This window comes from Chanodichthys erythropterus, chromosome 12, assembly GCF_024489055.1.
Source record: "Chanodichthys erythropterus isolate Z2021 chromosome 12, ASM2448905v1, whole genome shotgun sequence".
NCBI lineage: Eukaryota > Metazoa > Chordata > Actinopteri > Cypriniformes > Xenocyprididae > Chanodichthys > Chanodichthys erythropterus.
In genome coordinates this window covers 32,817,591-32,843,454 of record NC_090232.1, presented here as the reverse complement: position 1 = coordinate 32,843,454, position 25,864 = coordinate 32,817,591, and the positions used below count along the sequence as shown (strand labels likewise).

The following is a 25,864-nucleotide window of genomic DNA, read 5'->3' as shown; positions in this document are numbered from 1 at the left end:
TGGGGACTTAGTACAGCAGCTTAGCAATGCAATACAGCACATTAGCATGAGAGATTACATGCTTTTTAAAGTGTGATAGGGCTTCAGGGGTGAGGTGTGGTACTTTAGCTGAGAGAAACTTGAGCATGTGGATCTCTCCTCTCCACTTTCATTCTTCAAAATGAAGCCATTTGATAGAGGACAGCTTGTGTCTTTGGATTCTCCATCGAGGTCAAAGGGAGAGTTGCTTTTAACTAATCACATTATTCCAGAGAAAAGCGAGAGTGATTGTGTGCTGTACTGTGCACTGTGGTGTGGTGCTAACACACAGGACGTGTGTGTGTGAGGTTGATACTGAGCGCATGTGTGAGGGAAAAGCACCACCTCTGCACCTTCTGTCACCTGAGTTTGTCATTCAGTGGGAAAGAACTGGATTAATGTAAGGCACAAATTTGTGATCTTACAAATATTTCTCCCATCCCATTTATGCAGACACAACTTTATTTGTGCAGTTCTGATTAATGCCGCTTGTGATATTCCACAAAACAGCATTAATGCTAGTGTTTTATTTAACCTTACGTTATAATGCAAATCAGGTATTGAGAGTATGCACTTAGTAGGCTGTAGTCTGGGCGCCTCTGTCAAGAAAAAAATACAACGTATGATGGTCCTCAGCAAACTTGAAGGCACCACATCCTCACTGTCTTAGTATAACCAATCCAATAATCCCCAATGTCTACAACAGAAAAGTCTGCTTCTTGCTTTATCTCCCAGGGGCAAATATGAACAAGGGAATAGGCTAATGCTAAGTGCCTTACTCTAATCACACAGCCAAGACAAACCTCATTTCTAGCGTAATACCCTCAAAAACCGTCCACATAATCCTGCTGACAATCAAAAGATTCTTCACCCTTGCAAGCCGCTGCTTCCCACTGGATAATATGGCCACCTTACAAAAATATCATCATTAGCATAAATCACTTTGATGGCTTAGCATCTGCCAAAGGGTGTTATTGACATTTCTAATGCCCATAAACATGATGTTCCTCGTCGATTTAAATTAACCCAAGCCACTGAAGTTTCTTGCCTGGATCAGGTCAAATTTGTTCAGGAATAATAAAAAAAGAGAGAAACTAAACGAAAGATGCAAATTCATTTCTTCAAGGCCACCTCACCAGAGACTCGGCGACTGCTCTGATTAATTGACATTAATTTCTGTCTGCAACGATTTAATATGAGCAAGTGTCAAGTTTTCACTCTGGAATAACAGGAACAAGCTTCCTTCCTGTCGTCTAATAACACCTTCTTTTCGGGCTATATGACAAGCTAAGGAATTATGAAAAGAGGAGAAATGATAAGTTCTCAAAGGCTGAGTGATTTCCATAACCCCCATTTACATATGCTAAAAGAAAAGCTGCCGTGTGTTGGACAAACACACTAATTCACACAAAAATGCACAAATTTGTTCACATTCACATATGCAACCGCTTACTGTACACTCAAAAAAATAACAAAAAACAAAACAACAACAAAAAAAAAACATGGAAAGGATTCCACATGATTAAGTTGCTTTATTTCAGCATTATGCAATTCTGTTATTCCAATTTAATGTACTTACGTTGGGTCAACTTAATTTATTAAGGTTGATTCTACTTATTTGCTATGGTTGGGCACAGCTTGACAAAACAACTGACTAAGGAAGAATCTATGTAAAATAGTTATGTCCAACTTACTCAATTCAATCATGGACAGTGGTTCCACATGATTGAGACAAGTAAAATCCAATAGAATCAACCATGTTAAATTAACGAGAATCAATTGTGTTCATTTAAAATAAAATAAGTAAAAAGCAATAAATAAAGAAAGAAAGAAATTGTTTTCATATACATTGAATTTACAATTAATTCTTCTTGTTTAATTTTGTGATTTACATAACTTTTTTAGAAATCTAGATGTGGTACTGGATTCATCCTAAATTGCCTTAACCAAAAACATCATAAGTCCATTGGTGGCAATGGTTTACTATCAACATAGGCTTATGATGCTTTTGGGAAATGCAACCCAGAGCACTACCACAGTGATTACTTTCTTATTCAAGTAATTTGAAAGTTTGTTAGCAGGTCCTCAACCCAAGCACAAGTGCAACAATTCACCACAATGGCAACCCTAAAACTATTAATTAACAGAAACCTTTAAATACCAACATAATAGAACAGTAAGCATTAAAAAGTCTTTCCATTTTCTCATCCTCCTAAAAACTGCTTAAAATAACACTTTATTTCAACATTTACACTCCTAGTTCAGCCCCTTTGCAAAGCATGATGGGAAGTGAAAATCCTGTTTGATTGAGTCCTGGTTGGGTTTACTTGATTGAAACATGTTATTCCAATATGAAAACATCAAGTTAAGTCAAAAAGTAATTGTTTCAAGTCAATTTAACATGAATCAATCACATTTAAACCAGAAACCTGATACAATGGTGTTGAATCAAAATAAATTGTTTAAATAAAGTGAACAGCATCAAAAATCTTTTTTTTTTTTTTGAGTGTACAGACCTACAAAAGACACTAATGTTACCCTACCGGTAATTAAGTACTGTATGTTCTGTAAATAAATACATTATACTAGATCTGCTATGTTAGCATTACCCCTTGTCCCAAAAAAAAAAAAAAAAAAAAAAAAAACCACAAATAAATAAATAAATAAATGATCTAGAAAATAGCACTTAATCTTTAAAAAAGCCACCGGGCTAATTGTTCTCTGCTATTTTCCATCTGTAAAACTTTTTGAATGTGACAGTTCCTCAACTACGTGGACTTGTGTAACAGAAAAGTGACCAAAGATTGCACACTTCAGAATCTCAGCTGATGCAGTGTCACCAGGCTATTGTCATTGCCATCATGGACACTATTCAGGCATCCATGTGGGGACATTCATATTGTGTCAAGGAAGCTGAAATGTAATAAGTGACCTCATGTCATTGGCTCTGAGAGGTGGCTATGCACACTGCAGAACAGCAGCGGTAACAGGACGGACAACCTCTGACCTCCCTGTTGCTAAAGCCAGTAGTAAACAGGTTTGTCAGTGGCCCTCAGGGTCTAAAAGAGAGTTAAAGCTGTTACATAGGTCAGCCGGGTTAAAAAGGCCCATGACACACACATACATTTCACAACAGCCTTGACAGATCTCAAGTGCCCTACGCATTAAGACGAAAATGAAAATTTGATTACACCCAGGTTACACTTATCCTTGAGTGGCCCCTCTCAGCTTTAAGTGCTGAGTTGCATGTACTTCACCTGATTATACTATGCATAAAAATAAATTAGTGGGAAAGTTGTTGAATATCTTGCCCATGAAAAAAGGGCTATTGAGCACTGCTTCTAGTGTGTGGCAGAAATGTTCTGAAATGTCTGAGAACACCTTCATAAACAGAATTGTTCCTGGAACTCGCGTATTATGGGATAGCATTTCACAGAAGAGCGCTAGCATCAGAATCCATAATTGAGGTGGTGTATGAGAGCTCTGGAGGGCAGACAGGCCGGACGGCCCTGAAAAACCCATAGACAGAGGCAACAGCGTTGGTGCCACCAGCGGCTCCAGCATAAGAGGCCTCTCTGGCTAAACTACTGATAAGAAGCATAAAAATCAATGATTAGCGGCTGGCGCCTATGCTAACTCAGCCAGTGCTATTCATTTGGATCAAACACGGCCACTTCCGGCTCAGGACTAGTGTACTTCTAATGTTTCATGGGCTCTTGATTTGGGCGATGCTCTCTACCGCATTCATTGACGTTCTGCTAACAAAGAAGAGGGCTACAAATGGGCCTGAAGCTCTGCTGCAGCGCTAGCATTCTCATCAGGATTAGCTAGTCTCTCAGAGGACGGGATGGGTATGAAAAAGCAGCACAAATTTATTTTAGTGCTCACATTAAAGAATCATAGCATTCCCTGTACTTCACGCATAAGCAGCCAGCGGGGTGCAGCATGAAGCTGAAGCTTAGGTGCAAATAGCATGTTAAGGCTTTCTTTTTTTAAAGCTGTGTACTCCACCCATTGAACTGCAACAATTTGAAAATAAAATGGAAACTTTTTTATCTGCAGACTGATTTGTAATGTAGCCTTTTATAAAGTAACACAAAATTCTGAGCAAACTACTCACTTATCTTTTTTTTTTTTTTTTTTTTAAAGGCTTAATCCCTTTAGGCTTGATGCAAGTTGCATGCAGTGACAGGCACACAAGCAGCTTTCTGTTTATACACCATTTTCTGTTAGACCAGTTTATACACTACTGCTCAAAAGTTTAGGGTCTAGATTTATTAAATGAAAGAAGGCTCTTATGCTCATCAAGGCTGAAAAAAAGTATACTGAGAAATATTATTAAAAATTTAAATAACAGTTTTCTATGTTAATATATTTTAAAATGTGAAATGAAAATTAATGTATTCTTGTGATGGCAAAGCTGAATTTTCCAAACGATTACTCCAGTCTTCAGTGTCACATGATCCTTTGAAAATTATTCTAATATTCCGATTTGATGCTCAAGAAACATTTCTTCTTATTATCATTATTAACAGTGAAAACAGTCATGATGCTTACAATTTTTTGTGAACACACTGCTAATCTTTTTTTTTTTTTTTTTATTCTTTGATGAATGGAAAGTTTAAAAGAACAGTATTTATTGCGTCTTTATATCAGATGAAACTGATGTAATTGATCAAAAGATACAGTATCTTTTGATCAATTACATCAGTTTCATCAAACCCAACAAAATCAATTTTGATCTTTGTTGAATAAAAGTCTCTTTCTTTCTTTCTTTCTTTCTTTCTTTCTTTCTTTCTTTCTTTCTTTCTTTCTTTCTTTCTTTCTTTCTTTCTTTCTTTCTTTCAAAAAAAAAAAAATTGGAACTTTGTAAGTTGTAACTTTTGAGCAGAATTGTAGCTACAATCTCAGGTCGTTGTTTCTGTTCATGTAGATTAATTATTATTTAAATGCTAATTATTTAATCAAAAAGGTATAATTAAATGATTCCAAAACAAAGTTTGCAATAATTCTCAAAGGACAACCACATTTTTTTATTTACAGCATTTATTAAAAGAAATACTCCAACTCAGAAATACCTAGTAACTAGGGATGCACCAATACCATTTTTTAAGGACCGGGTACAAGTACCGATACTTTTTTTCTACCGATACCTATACATTTATTAATTTCTCTCTCTCTCTCTTTTTTTTTTTTTTTTTTTGGTTATGTTGCAGTTTTCCAAGCACAACACAGTGAGTGAACTAATGAATATAGGACAGCTTCTTTATTATTACTCTAATGACAAAAGTAATATTTTTATGTGCTTGTCACAAACTCCAAGAACAAAAATTTCACAGTGTCCAATAACCTTCAAAGGGTATAATTACCAATATATATAATTGCTGTTGTATAAAAAGAAATTTACAAACAAATTACAAACAATACAACAAATACTATAGTGATACAAATTAAATAAACTTGTTTTTTCAGATACAGTAGGTTTATTTACCATGTATACATTTATTTAACATATTTTGTTTTTTTATAGGCTATGGTCCCTTTAAGACCGAATACATACTGTCACATATCCTGTTTTCACCCAAATGCTTATGTCCGCTTAAGCCATAACCGACCGTACTTACGTGAGATAATCCACTCGATGGACATTTTGACAACTATGCGTGCATTTGACCATTCAGACGCAAGGAGAACTGATCGCGCGCTGTCTGAGAGAACTGGGATCGCGCGCAAGAAAGTGAGAGAGCGCGTGCGAGAGAGCGCGCTTCTAGTCTGCGTCGTTCAGTGCGATTCCGCCTATCCCGCCTTCACTAATCGATAACGAATTGTAATTGAAAGCATGCAGTTCGCAATGTGTGTGTTGTCATCATAAATTCTGAAGTATTTCCTCACCTCTGAGGCTGACATCGTTTCTGCTGCTGCCACCAGTGTCTCTGTGCATGGACAATTCTGTCAGTTACGTCACGTGTGGTATCGGTCTTTGGTATCGGGGGTATTTTTACGAGTATAAGTACAAGTAGGCCTACATGAGCTTGGTATCGGCCGATACAAGTATTGGTATCGGTGCATCCCTACTGGTAACATAGAAGAAACTCTGTCAATGCGAAAGCCCAACGGTGACGCAGCTTCACTTGGGAAACAGGCTTTTGACTCTTCTGTTTTTTCAATGAACAAGTATTTTTAATGATTCTGCAGCAGTAAGGAAAAGAAAAAAGGGTGAAAGGACACATAGATGGATGGATAAAATGATATAGAGGGAAGTCGATGTGAAGCGATAGCAAAATCTCAAGGGGATGAGGCAGAAATATCTGGCTTTTCTCCTTCTCAGCAGATACTACAGCGGGACTGTGGAATGGCGCCTCTGGGAACAGGAACAGTTAATACATCACATGAGTCGGCACACTACAGTGTCTTTACCTTCTCTTTCATCTCCTCAGATTTTTCTTATTTATAATTTTTTTATCTGTGCTGTCTAGCCTCTATCCAGTCTGTGGCTCAGCACTCCTCCTTTCCCCCCATCATTCACTTCCCTATCTCTCTCTTTTTCTCTCTTGGTGTGAGCAATGTACTGGTCTGTCACCTCGTGTCACATGTCAGCGAGTGTCTCTGACTCACTAGAGAGCTCCTCTGCTCCAAACAACTGACTCCATACATATCCCACAGGCCTCTGGGGCTGTCGCTCATACAGTGCCACACAGGGGACAAAGACAGAGCGAGAGAGGAATAGAGGGAGTTTGTGTCCTTGAAGCACTCAGTCAGCTCAGTGACCCTTCGCGCATTCAAGCAGTGAAGAATCGGCCTGGTCTCCAAAAAAAAATGAATTAAAAAAAGCCTCTCGCTCATGCCACATTTCCCATATTCCTTTGTACTCTTTGAGGAAATGCAGGCCTTGGACTTTGAAGAGGAATGTGTGCATGTATCTGTAAAGGCTGTAGACAAGCAGCTCTGGGATGTGTTAAGGCAGAATTCCCTTGGGTTTCTCTCTGACACACTGCTGGTAAAGCGTCTCTCAATGACCTCTAGCTTGGCCAGTGGATGCAGGCATTGGCCTAATGGATGAATTACCTAAAAACGACAAGCAAAACACATCCCAAAATATAACAGGCATTAGAGAGACTAATAAATAAAGGTTTCTTGACCTTAGGAGATTACGAAAAACAACAAAGTGGCAAATGTTTCTCTCATCCTGAGATGACTCTAAAAATGTAATCCCTTACATCAGCAGGGGGAAACAGTAAGCTTTCTTTCCTGGAAGAATTATGAGAACTGGTATGATAGCCACTTTGAGTAGAAGGAGGATTAATTAAAAATAAACAAAAACAAACAAGACACCCTTGTTTTTTATATGCATTTATTATGCGTAAGAGAAGACCTCAAATCGCTTCAAATGACTCTGCTGAAGGCTACCGCAGTGTCTTTCACCTGTCTTCATCCTCACCACTGGGAGGCAGCTGTCATCGGAGGGCATCAGTTTGCATATCAGTTCGCTATTGTTTATTTGTCAGCTTAATCTAAATATTTCTGGGACAAGCAAACAAACGGGCATTGAGACATTTACATTACTTTGGTTATAATTAAGTCATCAGTGTGATATGAAGTGCACTATTTTCTCATTTCTGGACACATACAATATGATTTTCCTTCATCCCCATGCGTAACACAATCTCGGTGGCTCATTTAGTAATGTGTAGCCTGATTAATCTTCCTTGGACTCTTTCCCCCTTTTCTCACATACTTTTTGCAATTTCCCAGATTCTCCCTTTTTCACCCTCCCCCTTCTCCAAGAAGCTGTGAATGATTTCTTTGTTCGGACAGACAGGCTAATTGAGAGGGCCTTTTCTGAGTATCATTAAAAAGGATGATTGCCGGCCATCCAAAAAATTAATGTCCCAGGTGACCTATAAAACTCAATTGATCTTAACAGTGGGCAGTGGGGGGAGAAAAGAGACACACATTTAGACAGGCTTTCATCAGCAATTACACCACATTTTGTAATTAAATTATGTCTTGGTAAGCGTGGTAATTAAATAAGGTGTAGAAGGTTTGCTGGACTCCTGGCTAATGGCTAACAGAGAGAGAAGGAGGGAAACTCATGCCAGTAAAAGTTTCCAGACTACTGAAGTGCTCACATCATTACCTAAACGCAAGGACAGACACAGTAAATCTGCACTTTTACTGAGCATTCCTCTTAGGATTTGACAGAAAACTGATACCTAGCCAATAACAATATTACCCAGACAGACACTGTTTGTCTGCACTGGAGAAAAACAAAACAAAAAACAGCAAACGAAACAAAACAAAACGAAACGAAACGAAACGAAACAAAACAAAACAAAACAAAACAAAACAAAACAAAACAAAACAAAAAACAAAACAAAACTCAAAACAAAAAGAAACAAAAAACAAAACAAAACAATTATCAAATTTAAACATCACAGTGCTATTCTTACAAATGTATCATCTGTTTAAATGGATTACAAGTGGTTAGTGTAGGTCTTTGCACTAAACTACTGCACACCGCAAAATGTTTAATGAATTTGTGCCATAGAGACTGAAATGCGACTGAAATGAAGAAGGAAAAAATCACAGAAGTGTCTCCAGAGAATGACAACCACAGCTAGATTGTAACAGAAATGAGTTAAGCATGGTGCTGAACTTTTAAAACAATGTGCCACAGTGATGGGTGGTTCTGTCTATCGCTCTGTTCTGTTTTACATTTGCCCTCTCTTACGACTTGAACAGAGCAGCACATATCATCTGGGCTTTAGAGGTGCATTGTTAGCTTTTGCTGATTGTGAAATATGGCACCACATCCCCCCAAGCGATTTGTAAGCTATTGATTCATTGCTATGTACTGGTTCTCCATGAGTGGCTTCTGCTTACGATGTTGCTAAGGCAAAATCAACCAGCAGACAAGAGTTTAAACAGCTTTCAAGTTCAGGCACGTGAGATTTCATATATGGCATGAAATTCTTTATATATGAGGCATAGCGCAGAAACTCACATACAGAAACACAGAATTTAAAGATCAGATTACTCGTTTCCTGTCTTTTTCTGTAATTTTGTTAGAGTCCAGAGCATTTGCATATCTGCATTTTTTCACGCTAACCAAAATCTGACATCGAGCCACTTCAGCATTAACCCTAATCAGCATGCATAAGAATGCAATTGCGCAAAAATACATTGTAAATGAAACCTTCTGGCATTTTCCATTGCGCTTATCTGCTGGACTACTGCAAGGAAGCTCATACTTTGCACAGATGGCTAGAAGCTTTTTCTCTTTCTCCATCTCGCCATCTTTCTCCATCTCTCCTTATCCCTTTTAGACGTCCCCTCCAGTGCTGACATCATCAACCTCTTCTGCGAACACCGGAAGGGCACAGCACCACTTTTTGGTGAAGTCCTCAGGCTGGAAACTCGATGTTCGAATTTGAGAGTGCGATTTGGGAGCACAGAGGGAAATACACTCCTCTGCTGCACTCAATTCACAAGGGCAAAACCTCACAAGATACACACTCTGTTCAAATACTCAGAGTGGTGATGAAAAGCTGCCATATCCAAATTCTAATATTTGAACTGATCTGAATAACCATCTCAAGATTTCCGAACAGAGTCCAGCGTGCAGGCTGATGTCAAACGTCAGGGTAGGGTGGAATAAAAGTGCCTTGTTAATGTTCGATTACACAGTCTGGTTTAACATGGCCTATTGTGCGCAGCTCTCACTCACGGCTCGTGAAACTGTCACTCTGTCAATCAAAGCCCGGCTCTGCAGAGTGCCACTGTGGAGAGAGTGCTCTTTAATGACGGTGTGCTAGTGTAACAAAGCACAGTTAATGCCTTTACGCTGCCAGCGCTGCTTCATAACATCCCTGCCATAATGGCGCTCGTTTCAAACTCTGTTTACGAGCAGCAATTAACTTTACCCAGATCACCACTCTTTTTTTTTTTACCTCCAGGTGTCGGGGAAAAGGAAATGACACATTTTTTTTTACTGCGAGCCAGAAAGCCAGGCTGGTGGCAGTAAGGCAGGTTTCCGGTCCCGGGGCATCAGGGACTTGTTTGGGGTCCAAACTGGATTCGGTCCGCTCTGATGGAATGACCAGAGAGTTATACGACGCTACCACTGGACAGAAAAGAGACAACTGGAGCTTTTATCAGTGTCCAGGGTTGGCTTAAAGCTTCTAGCAAGGTCTGCTTATAATCTGTCCAGTCTGGGGGGTGCAAACGAGGGGGACGAGAAGGGTCGTACGCCAGTCTGAGTGGTCTACACTCTTGTGCTAACAGAACACAGCTGCTTCTCGTTCACGCCAGGCTTACTGAGATAAGAGCCCTCACTCTATCAGCCAATGCTGCTATGTATACAGTGTATGGAGATTAGTTTGCACATCCGCAAGTCCTGTTGAAAACACAATGAGGGACAACAACTTAAAGTGCCATCTATTTACACTCTAAATGCTTCTAATACAGGGTTAACACATGCCATACTATGCAGTAAAACTATGCAAGCTATGCAATAGAGAAAAACAGAAAAAAGGATATACTATGCTTAATCAGGACTATCAATCACTATGCTGATTGAACAGTTGACTTGATGTTTCCTGACATAAGACCTTTAACCTGTCCACATTTATCCCTATTTCCTTCCCGTGCTACGTCTGTTCTCAAGAATCAACTTGTGGTCCAAATAATGAATTTTTCTGAGTGTTTCTGAGAAAGAAAGAAAGAAAGAAAGAAAGAAAGAAAGAAAGAAAGAAAGAAAGAAAGAAAGAAAGAAAGAAAGAAAGAAAGAAAGAAAGAAAGAAAGAAAGAAAACATCTCCAGCACAATGCTGAATCTACATGGAGGGTTGTATTGTGAGCCGCATGGATGTGAAACTGCAGAATGATGTGGACTGCTGTTTCTCCCACTGATTGTAATGTCTTTGAAGTAACCCTCTGCTGCACAGGTCTATTCTCAGTAAGAGCTGTAGGTAACTGTGTGTTTTACATTGTATTAGCTCTGTGTTTAAACTGAACCCATATGGGTCAGTTATGTGTGTGTGTGTCTTGTACCCAAGAGAGCAGGAAATAGAGAACAAGTGCTTGGGTATGTGATAGTTATTTTTGACGGGCCACATATTTTATATTCAGAGCAGGCATCCATGCTCTATAGGTAAAAGCTATATAAAAAGGAATATAATATAATATAATAAATAGATGTGATTTTTAACTAATCTTTTATGCGTATGTATGTTTAATATAATATATACACTGATGAGCCAAAACATTATTTAATCTAATCACAGGTGAGGCAAATATTGTTTATCATAGATTAGAGGTTAGCAAACAATCAGTTTCCATATGTAGTGTTGGATGCAAGAGAAATGGGCAGGAATAAAGATCTGTGCTACTTTGACAAGGGCCAAATTGTTATGGCAAGGCGACTGGGTCAGAGTATCTCTGGAATGGCAGGGCTTAGTGCAAGGACGGACAAACCACAAACCGGCGACAGGGTGTTGGGCGCCCAAGACTCATCGATGCAGAAGGCCAGCGAAAGGCTATCCTGTCTGGTCCGAGCCAACAGAAGGTTTTTCTGTGGCCCAAGTCACACAAAATTTAATGGGAGGAATGTGTTACAATACACAGTGCATCACACTCTGCTATGAATGGGGCTGCTATAGACCAATCAGTGTGCCTAAGATGACTCCTGTCGACCGTCGAAAGCTCCTACGATGAGTAATCGAGTGTCGGAACTGGACCTTGGAGCAGTGGACGAAGGTCACCTAGTCCGATGAGTGTCGTTTCCTTTTTTACATCACATGGATGGCCATGTATGTGTGCACCGTTTACCAAGGGAAGTGATGGCACCAGAATGCACTGTGGGATGGTGGAGGGAGTGTGATGCCCTTCTGGGAAACCATTGGTCCGGTTATTCATTTGGATGTAAATTTGACACGTGCCACCTACCTAAACATTGTTACAGTCCAGCTACACCCCTTCATGACAATGATGTTCCTTGTTGGAAGTGGATTGCCACACTGCACACATTGTTCAGGAATGAATGGTTTGAGGAACATGATGAGTTCAAGGTGTTGTACTGCCCTCCAAATCCCAGATCTCAACCCAACTCAGCACATGAAGGATCTGCTTAGTGCCAGATTCCACAGGACACCTTCAGGAAGGTCTTTGTAGAGCACGTGAAGGACCAAGAACATATTAGGCAGGAGGTCAAAATATTTTGTCTCATCGTTGTATATATCTATACATATACATTATAGAATTGGTTTAAATATATTTATCTACACATAATGCAGAATGTTATTGCGTATGATCCCTGTAAACAAATTCACTAGACATATGTGAGATAAAAACAGAGGAATAAAGAGCAAAAGTGTTTGCAATATGACTTTTAATCAGTCATGAAAGGAAAAAAAAAGTGAAATCCAGTCACATTTGAAAAAAAAAAAAAATAATAATCAAAATACCTCCTTACTGACTGATTAAAGTATTTTAATAAACTCACGAATAGACTTTTTATTTTCCCATTCCAGAGTAGAGACCATTAATTTCTATGTAGCGTACTGATTTTTCCAGCCACCAAAAATTGCCACCATGGTAGCAATTTCCTTTAGAGCATGACATTATTTTTATTAAAACTGACCATTTTGTTTCAGTGGCTGATCAGGTGGTGAAATATATGTAAATATTTGCATTTTAACAGTCACTATGTGTGAGGACCTTGAGATAATGAGGTGTGTGGTAATGACAGACTTGACATGAGTAGAGGACAAGCCATTAATTAAACTGAATATGGACCACGAGCACTGAGATGACATTTCTATTCTACATTATATAACCCCCCCTTTTTTTTAAGTACATGTTAGCATGCTTCTTGTGTGTGCAAGTCACATATTAAATATGTTTACTATAGTAACTATTCCAACTACCAGAAAAACACACACACATAGAAATTGCAGCCACAGGGCCCTTAGGAAGTGCAGTGTTTCTAAGTAAACACACTCTCTGTTATGTGAGCGATAAGGGTGTTTGAGTGAGCTGCTGATAGCTCATCCTTCTTACAAAACAGACACACACGCTGTTGTTACACTGCCGAGTTGAGTTCATGACCCTCACGGGAAAACAATGCGTCTCGGTTTAGCCTCCGGAGATGCCACGAAACCGTGGCCATTCAGCCATGGCATGGGATGAAATCAAACTGTAGGCATTCTTTCATGTCTTTTTTGTTGTTTTCTTTTTCTTTCATGATTTTTTTCTTTTTCTTTTTTCTTTCAGACCAGTTAAGGAACAGCTACCTCTACCACTGGATAGATCGTAGTGAGTTTCAGGCCCGAAGGCAAAAGTTTGTTTTCCAAAAATGTGTCTACTACTGCTGGCTTGCTAAACAACTGGAACACTGCAGGAAATGTGCCCTGAGGGGACAAAACTGGGATGCTGGAAGACATGAGTGGACTATGTGAAGCTTTGTTTTCAGAAGGTGTGTTCACATAGCAGATTTAAAATATAATGCCACATAAAAGCAGTACTAAAATATGCTACTTCAACTTATCTCTGAAACTAGTATCAGAGGCGACTCTAGTGCTGCTATATAGTGCTATAATTTGATTCCTAATCTTTCTAATATTTTTGCTATATTCATAAACTAATATGTAAATATTTCCTAAATATTTAAAAAAGAAAAAGAAAGACATATCTTTGTTTACATTACATTGACATTTATCCAATTAGCATCTTTGTATCATTTTTGTGGCATGCACATTTCTTTCATGGTTTTCTGACGAAATCACCTGTCCCTATCAAATTATGTTGATGTTCGAGTGTAAACAATCGTCATGCTTCTATGAACACCATGCTGTTTCACAGGTCTGCAAGGCTAATTTATGTGCCACGCACATCAGCGGTCTGGCTTGGTTATTGGTGGTGCAATCGTTGCGCAATGACGTTCCTTTCTGCTGTAATCTTCCCAACAGCCCGTTCCCATCGCCATTACCCTGTATCTTCCTGTGCCAGATCTCTTAGCTAAAACACTGATATCAATATCTTTGGCAAAGACCAGAGAACAAAAGCTAGGGTGGCCCACACAATTCCAGAGCACTTTAAACTGAAAGAAACAACAACAGCATTGCTTTTCAATATGTACTCACACTCTGCCACAACATGAATGTCATAACCCTTATATAAGTAACTCATTTTATAATATAAAACACACTTGGCCTTTTTCCGCACTCAAGCTCTGAATATTTTTCTCTCTGCAGATATATTCAGCACCTGGTTATTGTTAAAGCATAGTTGTGCAACAGACTTCTTGAACATATTTATCTCTTTATAACCCATTTAATCACACGTCCAATTAAAGTGGTCCTGTCTGAAAAAGCTTTAGCCTGGTAAAGAGGAAGCAGGCTGCACTAAACTACATATATTAGACACATTAAGTTACTCCTAAGATAAAAGGCTTTAGTTCTCATTGCTTATTAAGCACTTTTGTAGAGTTTCCTGAAGTAATTAGATGAGTGTGTTTTTAAATTGCAGAATGTTCAAGCTTGTTTGGCTATGATGCTTATTAACAGTACACAATTTTGCATACTGTAATGTTTGTGTGTGTGTGTGTGTGTGTGTGTGTGTTCACACCTAGAGCCAGGCAGCCTCTAAGAAGGAATTTCTGTACCCTGAACTACCATGCCAGACTGACTAAGCCGGTTAAGATATTTACAGGATTTGCATTATTGTTGACACATTTTTCTTAATCTTATTAAGCTGACGTCTATGACCCTCTTTATATAAAACATAAGGAGAGGTGGTGGACTCTTCATTCCACCAAGCAGAAAATCACTCCCTGAGGTCTCTATCACCTCTGATGATTCAGCAAAACAGCGCCACAGACTACCGGTGCATATGGCAATGCAAGTAATAGAAAAGAGTGCTTGAGACTGTCCTGCCACGATAAATCTGGCTTGACCGCTGGTCACCACTGCTGAGAAAATTTGGTGGATTTACAAGCCAGACACACACACGGAATGCAAGCTCTTGACCCAAACCAAATGGGTCTCTGTGAGCGTTCAAGTGAGGCATTCCAGTCAGAAAAAAAGTGTCAGGATGGAGAAGTTCCTGCTCCTCTCCTGTCAAATCCTTTGATGTAGCTTCACAGGCTCTTAAAAAATGGGGCGAGTTTAGAAGCTAGTTCTGGAACTTTCTCTCCCTCAGCCGTGTACATGGACTAATGGCAGCACAACTGCTTCCTTGCTCACAGCAGGGCAAGCTCTCTCATATCTGCTGTGCAATTTTTGATTAAAGCCCCCCCAAAATAATGAAACAACCTGAATCAAAACGGAGGCACATTAAAACCTCAGTCAGGGAGCGGTGCTAACGAGACCTCGAATAGTCAGTTGAGGTCTTCGGTTCTTTCTCCTGTAGTCAAGGCTCTCCCCCCTTCTCTAACCCTTTTTCCCTGAACCCCTGTAGTGCGCAGATGTGTGTGTGTGTGTGTGTGTGAGAGAGAGAGAAGCTTCAAACAAGCTCAAAACCAAAAACAGATCCTGACAGAGGAGCAGGTGTCATGTGATGGCAAGATGGCTGCAAATGGCACAATATTTTCTGTTGGATCTAAAGACAAGTTGTATTGTAGTTTTAAATATTGATTATTTAATTGGAAATCACGATGATGCCGGATACAAAAAATGTACTTACTTTTTTATAAAGTGTTTTTAAATTATATGGTTCCCATAGTTTTTACCATGATTTTTTGAGTTTTTAATTACTGGATACAGTAAGAGGGATGATTATATATTCTTATATATTATATATTACATATTCTTGTGCTAAATAAAAATACCATGCAATTGGTATTTTTGGCATACTAAACTGTACTTAAAGTATGATATATTGGAACAAATTATTTTTGTATTTAATGTACTTTAATTGTGCAAATGTAGAGCTGAGGTCCAACAAAAGATATACTTAAGTATATTTGATTGTGCGAAAGTGGAACTATTGCACATATGCTTCAGGTACACTTTAAATATATTGCATTTAAAGACTGATATTATACAAAGATCATACATTTCTTATTAACAGTGATATTAAAACAATTTTTAGGCATAATATTAAGAGATGTGCATTTTGCAATAAAGAAATACTACAAATAAAGTTTAATTACACTTTTATATCAGTAAGTCTTAAGTGATATAGCAATAAATATGTTAATGGACTTGAAGTATGAAATAAATGTATTTTAATAGATTTTGGCATATTTATTTATTTATTTATTTATTTTTATTTTTTTTACTAGGGAAACACAACTAATCAAATGTTTGGGGGCAGTATTTTTTTTTAAGAAAAGTAATATTTTTGAGGCATTCATTTGCTTAAAAAAAGACAGTAAAGACTTTTACAATGAAAAAAAAAAAATCAAATAAATGCTGTTCTTTTGAACTTTATATTCATTAGAGAATTTTGTAAAATATGTAACAGTTTCCACAAAAAAAAAAAAATTGAAGAAAAAAGCAGCAATGTTTAAGAAAAAATGTTTCTTAAGAACCAGATCAGCAAAGTAGAACAATTTCTGTAGGATCACAGGAATAAATTACACATTAAAATGTATTGAAATTAAAAACAGTTATATTTAAATTGTATTAATATTTCTAATATGTATTTTTATTGTATTTTTGATCAAATCTTTTGAACGATATAGCCTAAAGAGGCAAGTAATTAGTGACCTCCCCTTACACTTCAATAGTAGGAACCTCTCTCTCTTAAACCTAAATGGAATGGAAAGTTTTTTCTTTGAAAAAATGGAAGTAGTCCAGGAAGTCACACTGTACTGTATATATATATATATATATATATATATAAATCATGAAAATACACTTAAAAATACACATACAAAATAAAAATAAAAAATTCTTTGCCTTAGTGTGAAGACTGAAGTGTGTGTTTGTGTGCCTTCTCTCTCCTTTCATTCTCTCCCTCTGGGGGAGTGAGCAGGTGTGCAGTGACCCAGGAAGAGGGAGACACGGGTGGGCATGCGGTGAAGCGCATCCCTGGCTCAAATGTCCCCTGGAGACGAAGGACAAAATATCTCTCCTTTGTTAGCGGCCATCTCTTAGTCGCCCTCTCCTTTCCTCTCTCGTCTTTTCTGCTGCAGCGGAACACATTGTGCTCAGGTGTTTCTCCCGACCCCTTCTCCATTACAGGATATTAAGTCCAAAGAGTGAGAGCAGGCAGAGCGACTGCTCTCTATGCTGAACCGAGAGTGTCTCTGTGAGAGGCGTCTCTCTCTCAGTGTACTTTCTAATAGAGTTTAAGGGTGAACTTGGAAATGTGGGACCAGAATCGAGATCCTTTCACTAGAACCGTGTCTGACAGAGCTACACACACCTCTTTCACTTCCACTCTCAGCTTCTGGTTGACAAATCCCGCTTTTTCTCCCAAATGGAATTAACCTCTACAGCGTTTGAAGTCAAAAGGCAGTGTCGCTAGGGCCGACGGCCCATCCGCACAAACACAATAAAGCTCTGAGGCGACAAGCAGAAAAACCATGAAAGCTAAAAATGGCTCCATCTTGAATTCGGTAGAGAAGGGAGCCGGGAAAGAGGCCGAAAAAAGCCAAACAGTGTGTCAATCATTTGGACACACTTTCTTCCATGGTGACGCCAGGCACATGTAAACAGGAAATCTTTTGGTATGGCTGGAGAAAGCTTTTTTCAACATTCATGTCAAGAGGCACCGAATTGGAGGGAAACGGTAGCTGAAGTTAATCCCAAAGATCTTGTAATGGAGTGAAGTGAAACAAACCAAGAACAGAAACAACAAAGTTATGTTCCAAAAACTAGTGATCTGCCCTATGGAGGAGGCATTTTAAAATATGATAGGCTGTTGTAAAAAATAGTCAATTATGCTGCATTATACAAGATACTGTTTCACATGCATCCTTCAAGGTGAAGACAAGCTCAGTAAAAAAAAATAAATAATAATAATAATAATAATAACAATTATAACAAAGTTTCTATTTTATGCAATAAGAAAAAATAGTTAAATGTTTTTTTTTTGTGCTATGCATATATTGTGTGCTATGCATTTTTGGTAACACTTTCTTTTAGGGTTCAATTCTCACTTTTAACTAGTTATTAGTTATTAACTAGTTATTAGCATGCATATTTCTAGTATATTGGTTGTTTATTAGTTCTTATGAAGCACATATTAATGCCTTATTATGCACGACCTTATTCTACATCCCTTAAAGGATAAGTTCACTTTCATTTGAAAATTAACCAAAGCTTTACTCACCCTCAAGCCATCCTATGTGTATATGACTTTCTTCTTTCTGATGAACATAATCAAAGAAATATGAATAAATATCCAGACACATCTGAGCTTTGTAATGGCAGTGAACGGGACCCACAGTGTGAGCTGAAGAAAAAGCTTCTATCCACATCCATCCATCATAAATGTACTCCACAAGGCTCCGGGGGATTTATAAAGGCCTTCTGAAGCGAAGCGATGCGTTTGTATAAAAAAATATCTAGCTTCCGCCAGAATGCCTTCTGTATTCAAATTACGGAAAAAAATAGAACTGGCGCCGCATTAGTTCCATAAGCTGAATAGGGAAGGTGTAAGACATACAGTGTAAACATTTTGAAGAATACAGAAGGCGGTCTGGCAAAAGCACTTGCAAGGCGAGCATTTGTGTTTATAAAGCATATACATTTTATTTTTTTCCAGAAAATGACCAATCGTTTCTCTAGATAAGACCCTTATTCCTCGTCTGGTATCGTTTAAAGCCCTTTGAGGCTGCACTTTGGGGTCCGTTGAAGTCCCACTATAAGGAGAATAATCCTGGAATGTTTTCATCAAAAACCTTAATTTCTGTTCAACTGAAGAAAGAAAGACATGGACATCTTGGATGACATTTTAGTAGTTTTGTTTTACATTAAATAATTTTTTTAGGTCATCTTAAGACCCTCTTGGAAGTTTTCTGGGGCTCTGGCCCCCTGGTTGATAACCACTGGGTTAAAGTATTGAACATTAAACTCTATTGGAATCAACTAGAGTCAAATTTATTCTCTTAATTTCAATGTGCATCTGAGATACATACATACATACATACATACAGGGCTCCTTTCCCAAATATTAACTACATTAATGAAAGTGAATATAAAATATGTAAAATAAGCTCCCATCGGAGGACTGCGTTCATTGCGCTGGCCATCAGAGATATGAGAGTTGCCTCACACATTCATCTCATAATGGAAGCAAATATAACAATCTTACACACTCAGCGTTTTGCTTTCCTTAATTAAGCCAAAAGGTGTTAATGAAAGTGATTAGATAAGGTCTTCGTAAAGGTTATTTGCACACAACACCTGTTAGTCTAAGGAATATTAATAAATGAGAATAAGTGACAGCAGAGTGTGTGCATAGGAAGATAATGAATGATTTAGCTCTTCGTTTGCTTCGTTTTCTCCCTTTCCTTCAAAATGGCTGTCCTATACCTCACTGTCAGCAGCTTTAATTCTCAATTCAATTCATGAAAAAAAAAAAAAAAAAAAAAAACCTCCTCCACTTCATTCTCAATTGGACCTGAAAGGAACAACAAGAAACAAATCTGAGGGATTTTAGTGTGAATAAAAATATAATCAAAAAAGCATGTGAGGGCGTGATGACATCTCCCCCCCGCTGAGGCCCCGCTCTGGGAGAGTGGCAGCGGAAGTGTGGCGGGGAGGCCCAGAGGAAGCCTGTCACCTGAGCATTCTTTGAAGCATCACAGCTGCTTTGTGGGAATGAACGACGGCACCAAAGAAAAAGAAGGAAAGAGAGAGAGAGAGAGAGAGAGAGAGAGAGAGAGAGAGAGAGAGAGAGAGAGAGAGATCGTCGCTCCCATCACTTCTCCAGGTTTCAAGCATGATCAAATTTGCACTTCAAACCGCTGGGGCCTGTTAACCAGCCATTGTGTGTGTTCGTTCATGCGAGAGGAGCATTCCAACGATGGCTAGGTAAGGTCTCCTAGCGCCCCATACAAAGACAGACCTTTGATTGGGCCGCTGGAGGGTCCCCTCAGGGCCGCAGAAGCAGTGGTATGGGTATAAAGAGAAAGAGAGTTGTGGATGTATTGAATTTATTCTGCTTGCTATTGACTCTGACTTGGCCGGTCATGATAAAAGTCAAAAGAGTGTGATAATGCTAATGTGGTGCAAGAGAAGTGTGCATGATCGATAAATATTTCCTTTTATAGGATCCTCTATGTAGGACACTCCATCTCAAGTTTTGGAACTTGATACCTAATTTCTAGCAGGTTCAAGCTGGCCTTTGAAAATCCAATATACAATTTTTCCAAAACAAGATTGAGCACCTTAATCTTCCATGGAAGATTGGTGCAAGAAAGTCTACCAGCTTGCACTAACTAATGACCATCTCAGACCAGCTAAAATCCAGTTATCATGTCCAAAAACACAAAGTTCACCCAAAAATGAAAATTCTGTCATCATTTACTCACCCTCAAATTGTTCCAAACTTCTATACATGTCTTTGTTCTGCTGTACATACAACTTGAGGGTGAGTAAATGATGACAGAATTTTCATTTTTGGGTGAACTATCCCTTTAAGCTGGATTTTCCAGCATGGTAGAGGAAAGAAAACATGTTTTTTTTTTTTTTTTTTTTTTTTTAATCATCAGTTTTGAGCTAGTTGAATCTGTACTAAAAGGCTGAACGTGGCCCTTGTGTGGCTCCACTCACCGTTCTCACTGTCTGATTTGTTCTCGTGCTCTGTGTCAGTCAGGGTCAGGGCTGAGTTTGAGCGGCTGGACAAGCATGAGTTCCGGCCAGACTTCACACCCCTGCCCCAGAGGCGCATGGCACGTTCCGGTGACATCACCCCCTCGTTCTCAGTGTCCACGTCTGAGCCTGCGCCAACAGAGTAGCCGCGGTGGGGGAGGCCCATCTCTGCGCAGAAGGCCAGGCCACGGCGCGTGGCTGGTTCACATATTCCCAGCTGCCTCAGGTTAAAGTTCTGTCCTGTAAGAAAAATGTAACAAAAAAAAAAACCCTTGAGCATCTTCTTTGCAAGTGCCAAATGTGAATAAAACACATGGGCTTAGTAGAGATACAAAAAAAAAAAAAAAAGAAAAAAAAAAAAAGTCAGCTGAATGGTACCATTTTTAAGAATTGCAATTCAATATACAAGTTTAACTGCTATGTATGAATTACAGTTATTTTGCTTGTATATCAGATGTTGATTAAAGTAAAATGCAAAGATATGTGTCCATGTTATACATCAAATGTTTTTAAAGTAATTAATACTTTTCTTCAGCATTCATCAAATTGTTTACAAGTGACAATAAATACATTTATAATGTTACAAACGGTTTCTATTTCAAATAAATGCTTTTATTTTGAACATTTTGTTTTTCATCAAACAAATTCTGGGGGAAAAAATATGGTGTTTCCCACAAAAATATTTAGCAGCAAAAACTGTTTTCAATATTCATAATAGAAATGTTTCTTGAGCAGCATATCAGTATATTAGAATGATTTCTGAAGGATCGCGTAGCACGGAAAAGTAGCCGAAAGAAAGAAAATTCAGCTTCAAAAGAAAAGAAAAAGAAAAAAAAGAAAAAAAGTTTAAAATATAATGAAATACAAAACAGTTAAAACTGTAATAATATTTCACAATATAACATTTTTTTTAACTGTAATTTTGATTAAATAAATGCAGCGTTGGTGAGTATAAGAGACTTATTTTAAAACCATTTAAAAAATCTTACCAACCTCAAACTTTTAAACAGTACTGTGAGTATATCAAAATAAATAAAACATAAGAAACAAAGGTAACACTTTATTTTAGGGTATTTTAACTAGTTGCTTTTTAGCATGCATATTACTAGCATATTTATTATATTTATATTTATTAGTACTTTATAAGCACATATTAATGCCATTCTGCATGACCATATTCTAGATTCTTAATCCTACCTAAACGTAACAACTATATTATTACCTATTAATAAGCAGTAAATTAGGAGTTTATTGAGGGAAAAGTCATAGTTGATAGTTTATATGTGTTCCCTATTCTAAAGTGTTACCGAAACAAAAAATTATAAAAAATAATAATTGATAATAATAATAAGATGCAACCTGACAATACATTCATATTTATCTATATCACCTATAAATAATTGTAATAAATTGCAAAGATAAACAAAAAACACAAACACACACTCTTATAATGCAGGAACCATTACAAACACTCTGAGACAATTTCCACATGCCCTAGTTAAACAAAGGAAACAATCAATCAAAGAGACACTAAAAAGAACCCATTTAATGTTCTATTTTGAAGTCTGACTTCTGTTTTCTGCGATTACTTCTGCCATGTGCACTTATAGTATCAAGAGAATGACAAATAAACTAGAATTCTCTAATTCCCTGGACACTAGAAGATCCCTTATTGCGCGCACACACATACGCACACACGCACGCACACACGCACACACACACACACACACACACACACACACACACACACACACACACACACACACACACACACACACACACACACACACACACACACACACACACACACACACACAGTAAGTTTATGTGCATTGAAAAATATTTTTTCTCATTAGAGGGACTAGGGAAAGCCTAAGAGGGCTCAATATCATGCACAGGTTGAACGTCATGTGAAGTAGTTCTCATTGTAAGAACAGAGTGGTATCTTTCACATGTATGTGTGTGTGTGTGTTGGGGGGGGGCGGCTCAGGTATGCTTTGTTGGCCTGTTCTGTGGGGTGGGAACAGCCCATAGAGTGTTGGTAAAACACAAGCTGACAGGTAAATGGGCCTTGCTGGCAACTGGGGAGCCATTTGGGGAGTATTGAGCAATGAAAAGATCCACAGCTCTAAAGAAAGGGGAAAAGAAAAGAAACATAAAGGTGTAAATTGATAGTGCAATTTATCTTCTTCTTCTTCTTTTTTTTTTTTTGGTCTCTTTTTTTGGCTTTGGAGATTGTATCAACTGACCCAAAAGCCAGACAGAAAGGAAAGCTTCTGTAAACACACACATACACACACACATACACACACACACACACACACACACACACACACACACACACACACACACACACACACACACACACACACACACACACACACACACACACACACACACACACACACACACACACACACACACACACACCATATGTGTGGAACAAAGAGACTATCAAGTCTCATCAGACAGTCAAATATCCGCAGACTTAGCAGTCTATTCCCTGAAGACTCACGATGTACTGCAAATGTGAGTTCTTATCGGTTTTTGGAACCACAGATATAAACCCAAGTTACCAGAATTTCTCTCTGCTGAATGACTATGACATGTATACTAGCTCACCCCATGAAAGCAAATAAATGAATAAATAAATAAATGTCCTAGGCGGCACTGCAACAAGGACAAAAAAATGTGGATAACAATTCAAGGCTACAACTCAAAATATAAAGGATAACAGAAATTGAAATGTAGACAAACATGAGAGTGTCACTACAAGATATTAATTCCTACTCCTGTTTTTGTTTATATATTTTTTAAAATACAGATACAAACTCTTTTTGCAGAGAACGGGCAGTCACTTGACAAATTGTTATCCTGTAGCACCACGTATGTTCCCTGGCAGCCCTAGTTGTGCTAAGTGAGCTTGAAAATGAGCTTGAAAAATGTTTCACAGTGAGACTGATGATGTTTTCTCTGTGCACCTTCTACATGTATTTTGGAAGGATACAGATAAACGGCAGCAATTATCCATGAGAGGGAACACCGCGGTAACATGTCTAAACAGCCGTTTACACGCTCTTTAAAAAACATTTTAATGAACTGACTCTCTTGGGCTGTGCAAAGTCTCAAACTAAGGAAACAATGCTACTAAAATGAAGGATTATTTATATCCATGTCAAGTTGGCACAGCCAGAATCACAATATATATCTGAATTTCTGTAGTCAAAACTGTCATATTATTTATAGTAAGACTGTATTTTGCATCATTTATGGAGGTGATAGAATTAAAAAAAAAAAAAAAAAATGGTTCCAGCATGCTGCTGTCTTCAGATGTCCAATCATTAGATAATTTCTCAATTAAAATGTAATTACTTTTGCAGTGAAATGATTGAGCTTGAAGGTGACAGGCAGAAACACACAAATAGAGACAGTAAGGGGAAATGTGGCACAGACAAGCAGACAGCTTCATCATGCCATAGTGTGTTAGCAGTCAGACTGGTACTTTTAGCACTTTAAATCTGGATGATGATTTCAGAAATGTCTCTAGGGTGTTAATATCTGACTTCAAAGGCAAGATGACTACCGCTATAAAAAAAAAAAAAAAAAAAAAAAAAACAGCAGAAGATTGACTGCTACATGTTGAGATTCAGATTTTTAAAAAAATATTCAGAAAAAATGGTCAAACAAAAAATATTAGAATATACGATTAGAAATATGAATATATACTCATTTAATATTATATAATACTAATTTAATTCATAATGCTGATACTGATTTGATAATTAATAAACATCATCATCAAAATATAAATATATTTTATAGATTATTGAAAAATCATTTTAAAAACTGAAATATTTCCATTCTACAAATAAAAATAACTTACAAAATGATGCTAAAATAAATTCAAAAAACAAAAAAGTGGATACTGATTATGTACTAAAAAATAAAGAAAATAAAAAGGAAAAATAAATAAATAAATACATAAAAAATAAATAAATAAAGGAAAAAGTAACAAATAATGTGTTACTGGGCTAAAATATTTAAAACAATGCAGTACATTTTTAACAATGTCTACAAATTAAATATAATAAATAAATATGTTGTACATATAATTATAATAAATATAAGAATTAATAATTTAAAACACATGCTTGCCATAAACAAAGGAAAAAAAAAAAACTTTTAAAGAGGAAAATAAAAATAAACAACTAAAACATTACACAAATCAATCCATGTCATTTAAAAATAATAAAACAGATTAATTTACAGTTCATTAAACTTTCACATGTATCTTCACATTAAACAATGTGAAAGGACTTTCAACTTAGCAGCCGCTACAACTTATAATTCATTTCCCGTTCTTTTTGTCTGGATCCAATGATTTCCAAACTCTGTATTCTGTAGAATTAGTCTGTGGAGCAGACTGCATTCCATGGAGGGAGCTTATCTGCCATGGTGATAGGTGTGCACGGCTCCAAAAACACTGAGGCCTGAAAAACCGCATTGCCAGAGAAAAAAAAAAAAAAAAAACCTTCCTCACAGTTACTAAGACCATATATTGCAGAAATATATTGGTCTTTAAACGGATCATTTATTTAGTCGTTTGCAAGCAGATCCTTGTAAGTTTTAATGGTTACGACTCTTCAAAGGACGCAGCATAACATTTTCAAATGATTTCAAAATGTTTTAAATGCATTTCTTTGTTAAAAAAAAAAAAAAAGTAAAGGGACAAAAGTGAAAAAAAACAACAACAATTTATCTTGGCTAAATCAAATCAATTAAATTAATTTGATTAAATCAAATAAATCATATCTCTCATGCAAAGGATGAAAAGCATTCTGAGGTAAATAGTCTAAATATATCTGATAATATTAAAAATTAAACCTAAAAAAGTTTTCACGTGTGAGTGACTACAATTATTTGAAGCCACAGAATTTCATGTGGCACATTTTATTAGGATGGCGATAAAAAAGGGATGAAATGAAAAAGAAAACCATTGATCCCCTGCATTAACAGGAATTAATAAGGGCTATTAACTACAGAAATAATCGGGGTTCCACCGAAGTTCAATTAAAATCATAT

General features: G+C 37.5%; 1 protein-coding gene across 2 annotated transcripts in view; it reads right to left on the bottom strand.

Annotated features, from left to right (window-relative positions):
- Positions 1-25,864, bottom strand: part of tenm3 (teneurin transmembrane protein 3) — a 284,146-nt gene that overhangs the window by 187,570 nt on the left and 70,712 nt on the right. For both annotated transcript variants that reach the window (XM_067404649.1, XM_067404648.1), the window contains exon 3: positions 20,744-21,022. In XM_067404649.1, the coding sequence (XP_067260750.1) occupies positions 20,744-21,022 (279 nt within the window). The remainder of the gene's footprint in view (positions 1-20,743; positions 21,023-25,864) is intronic.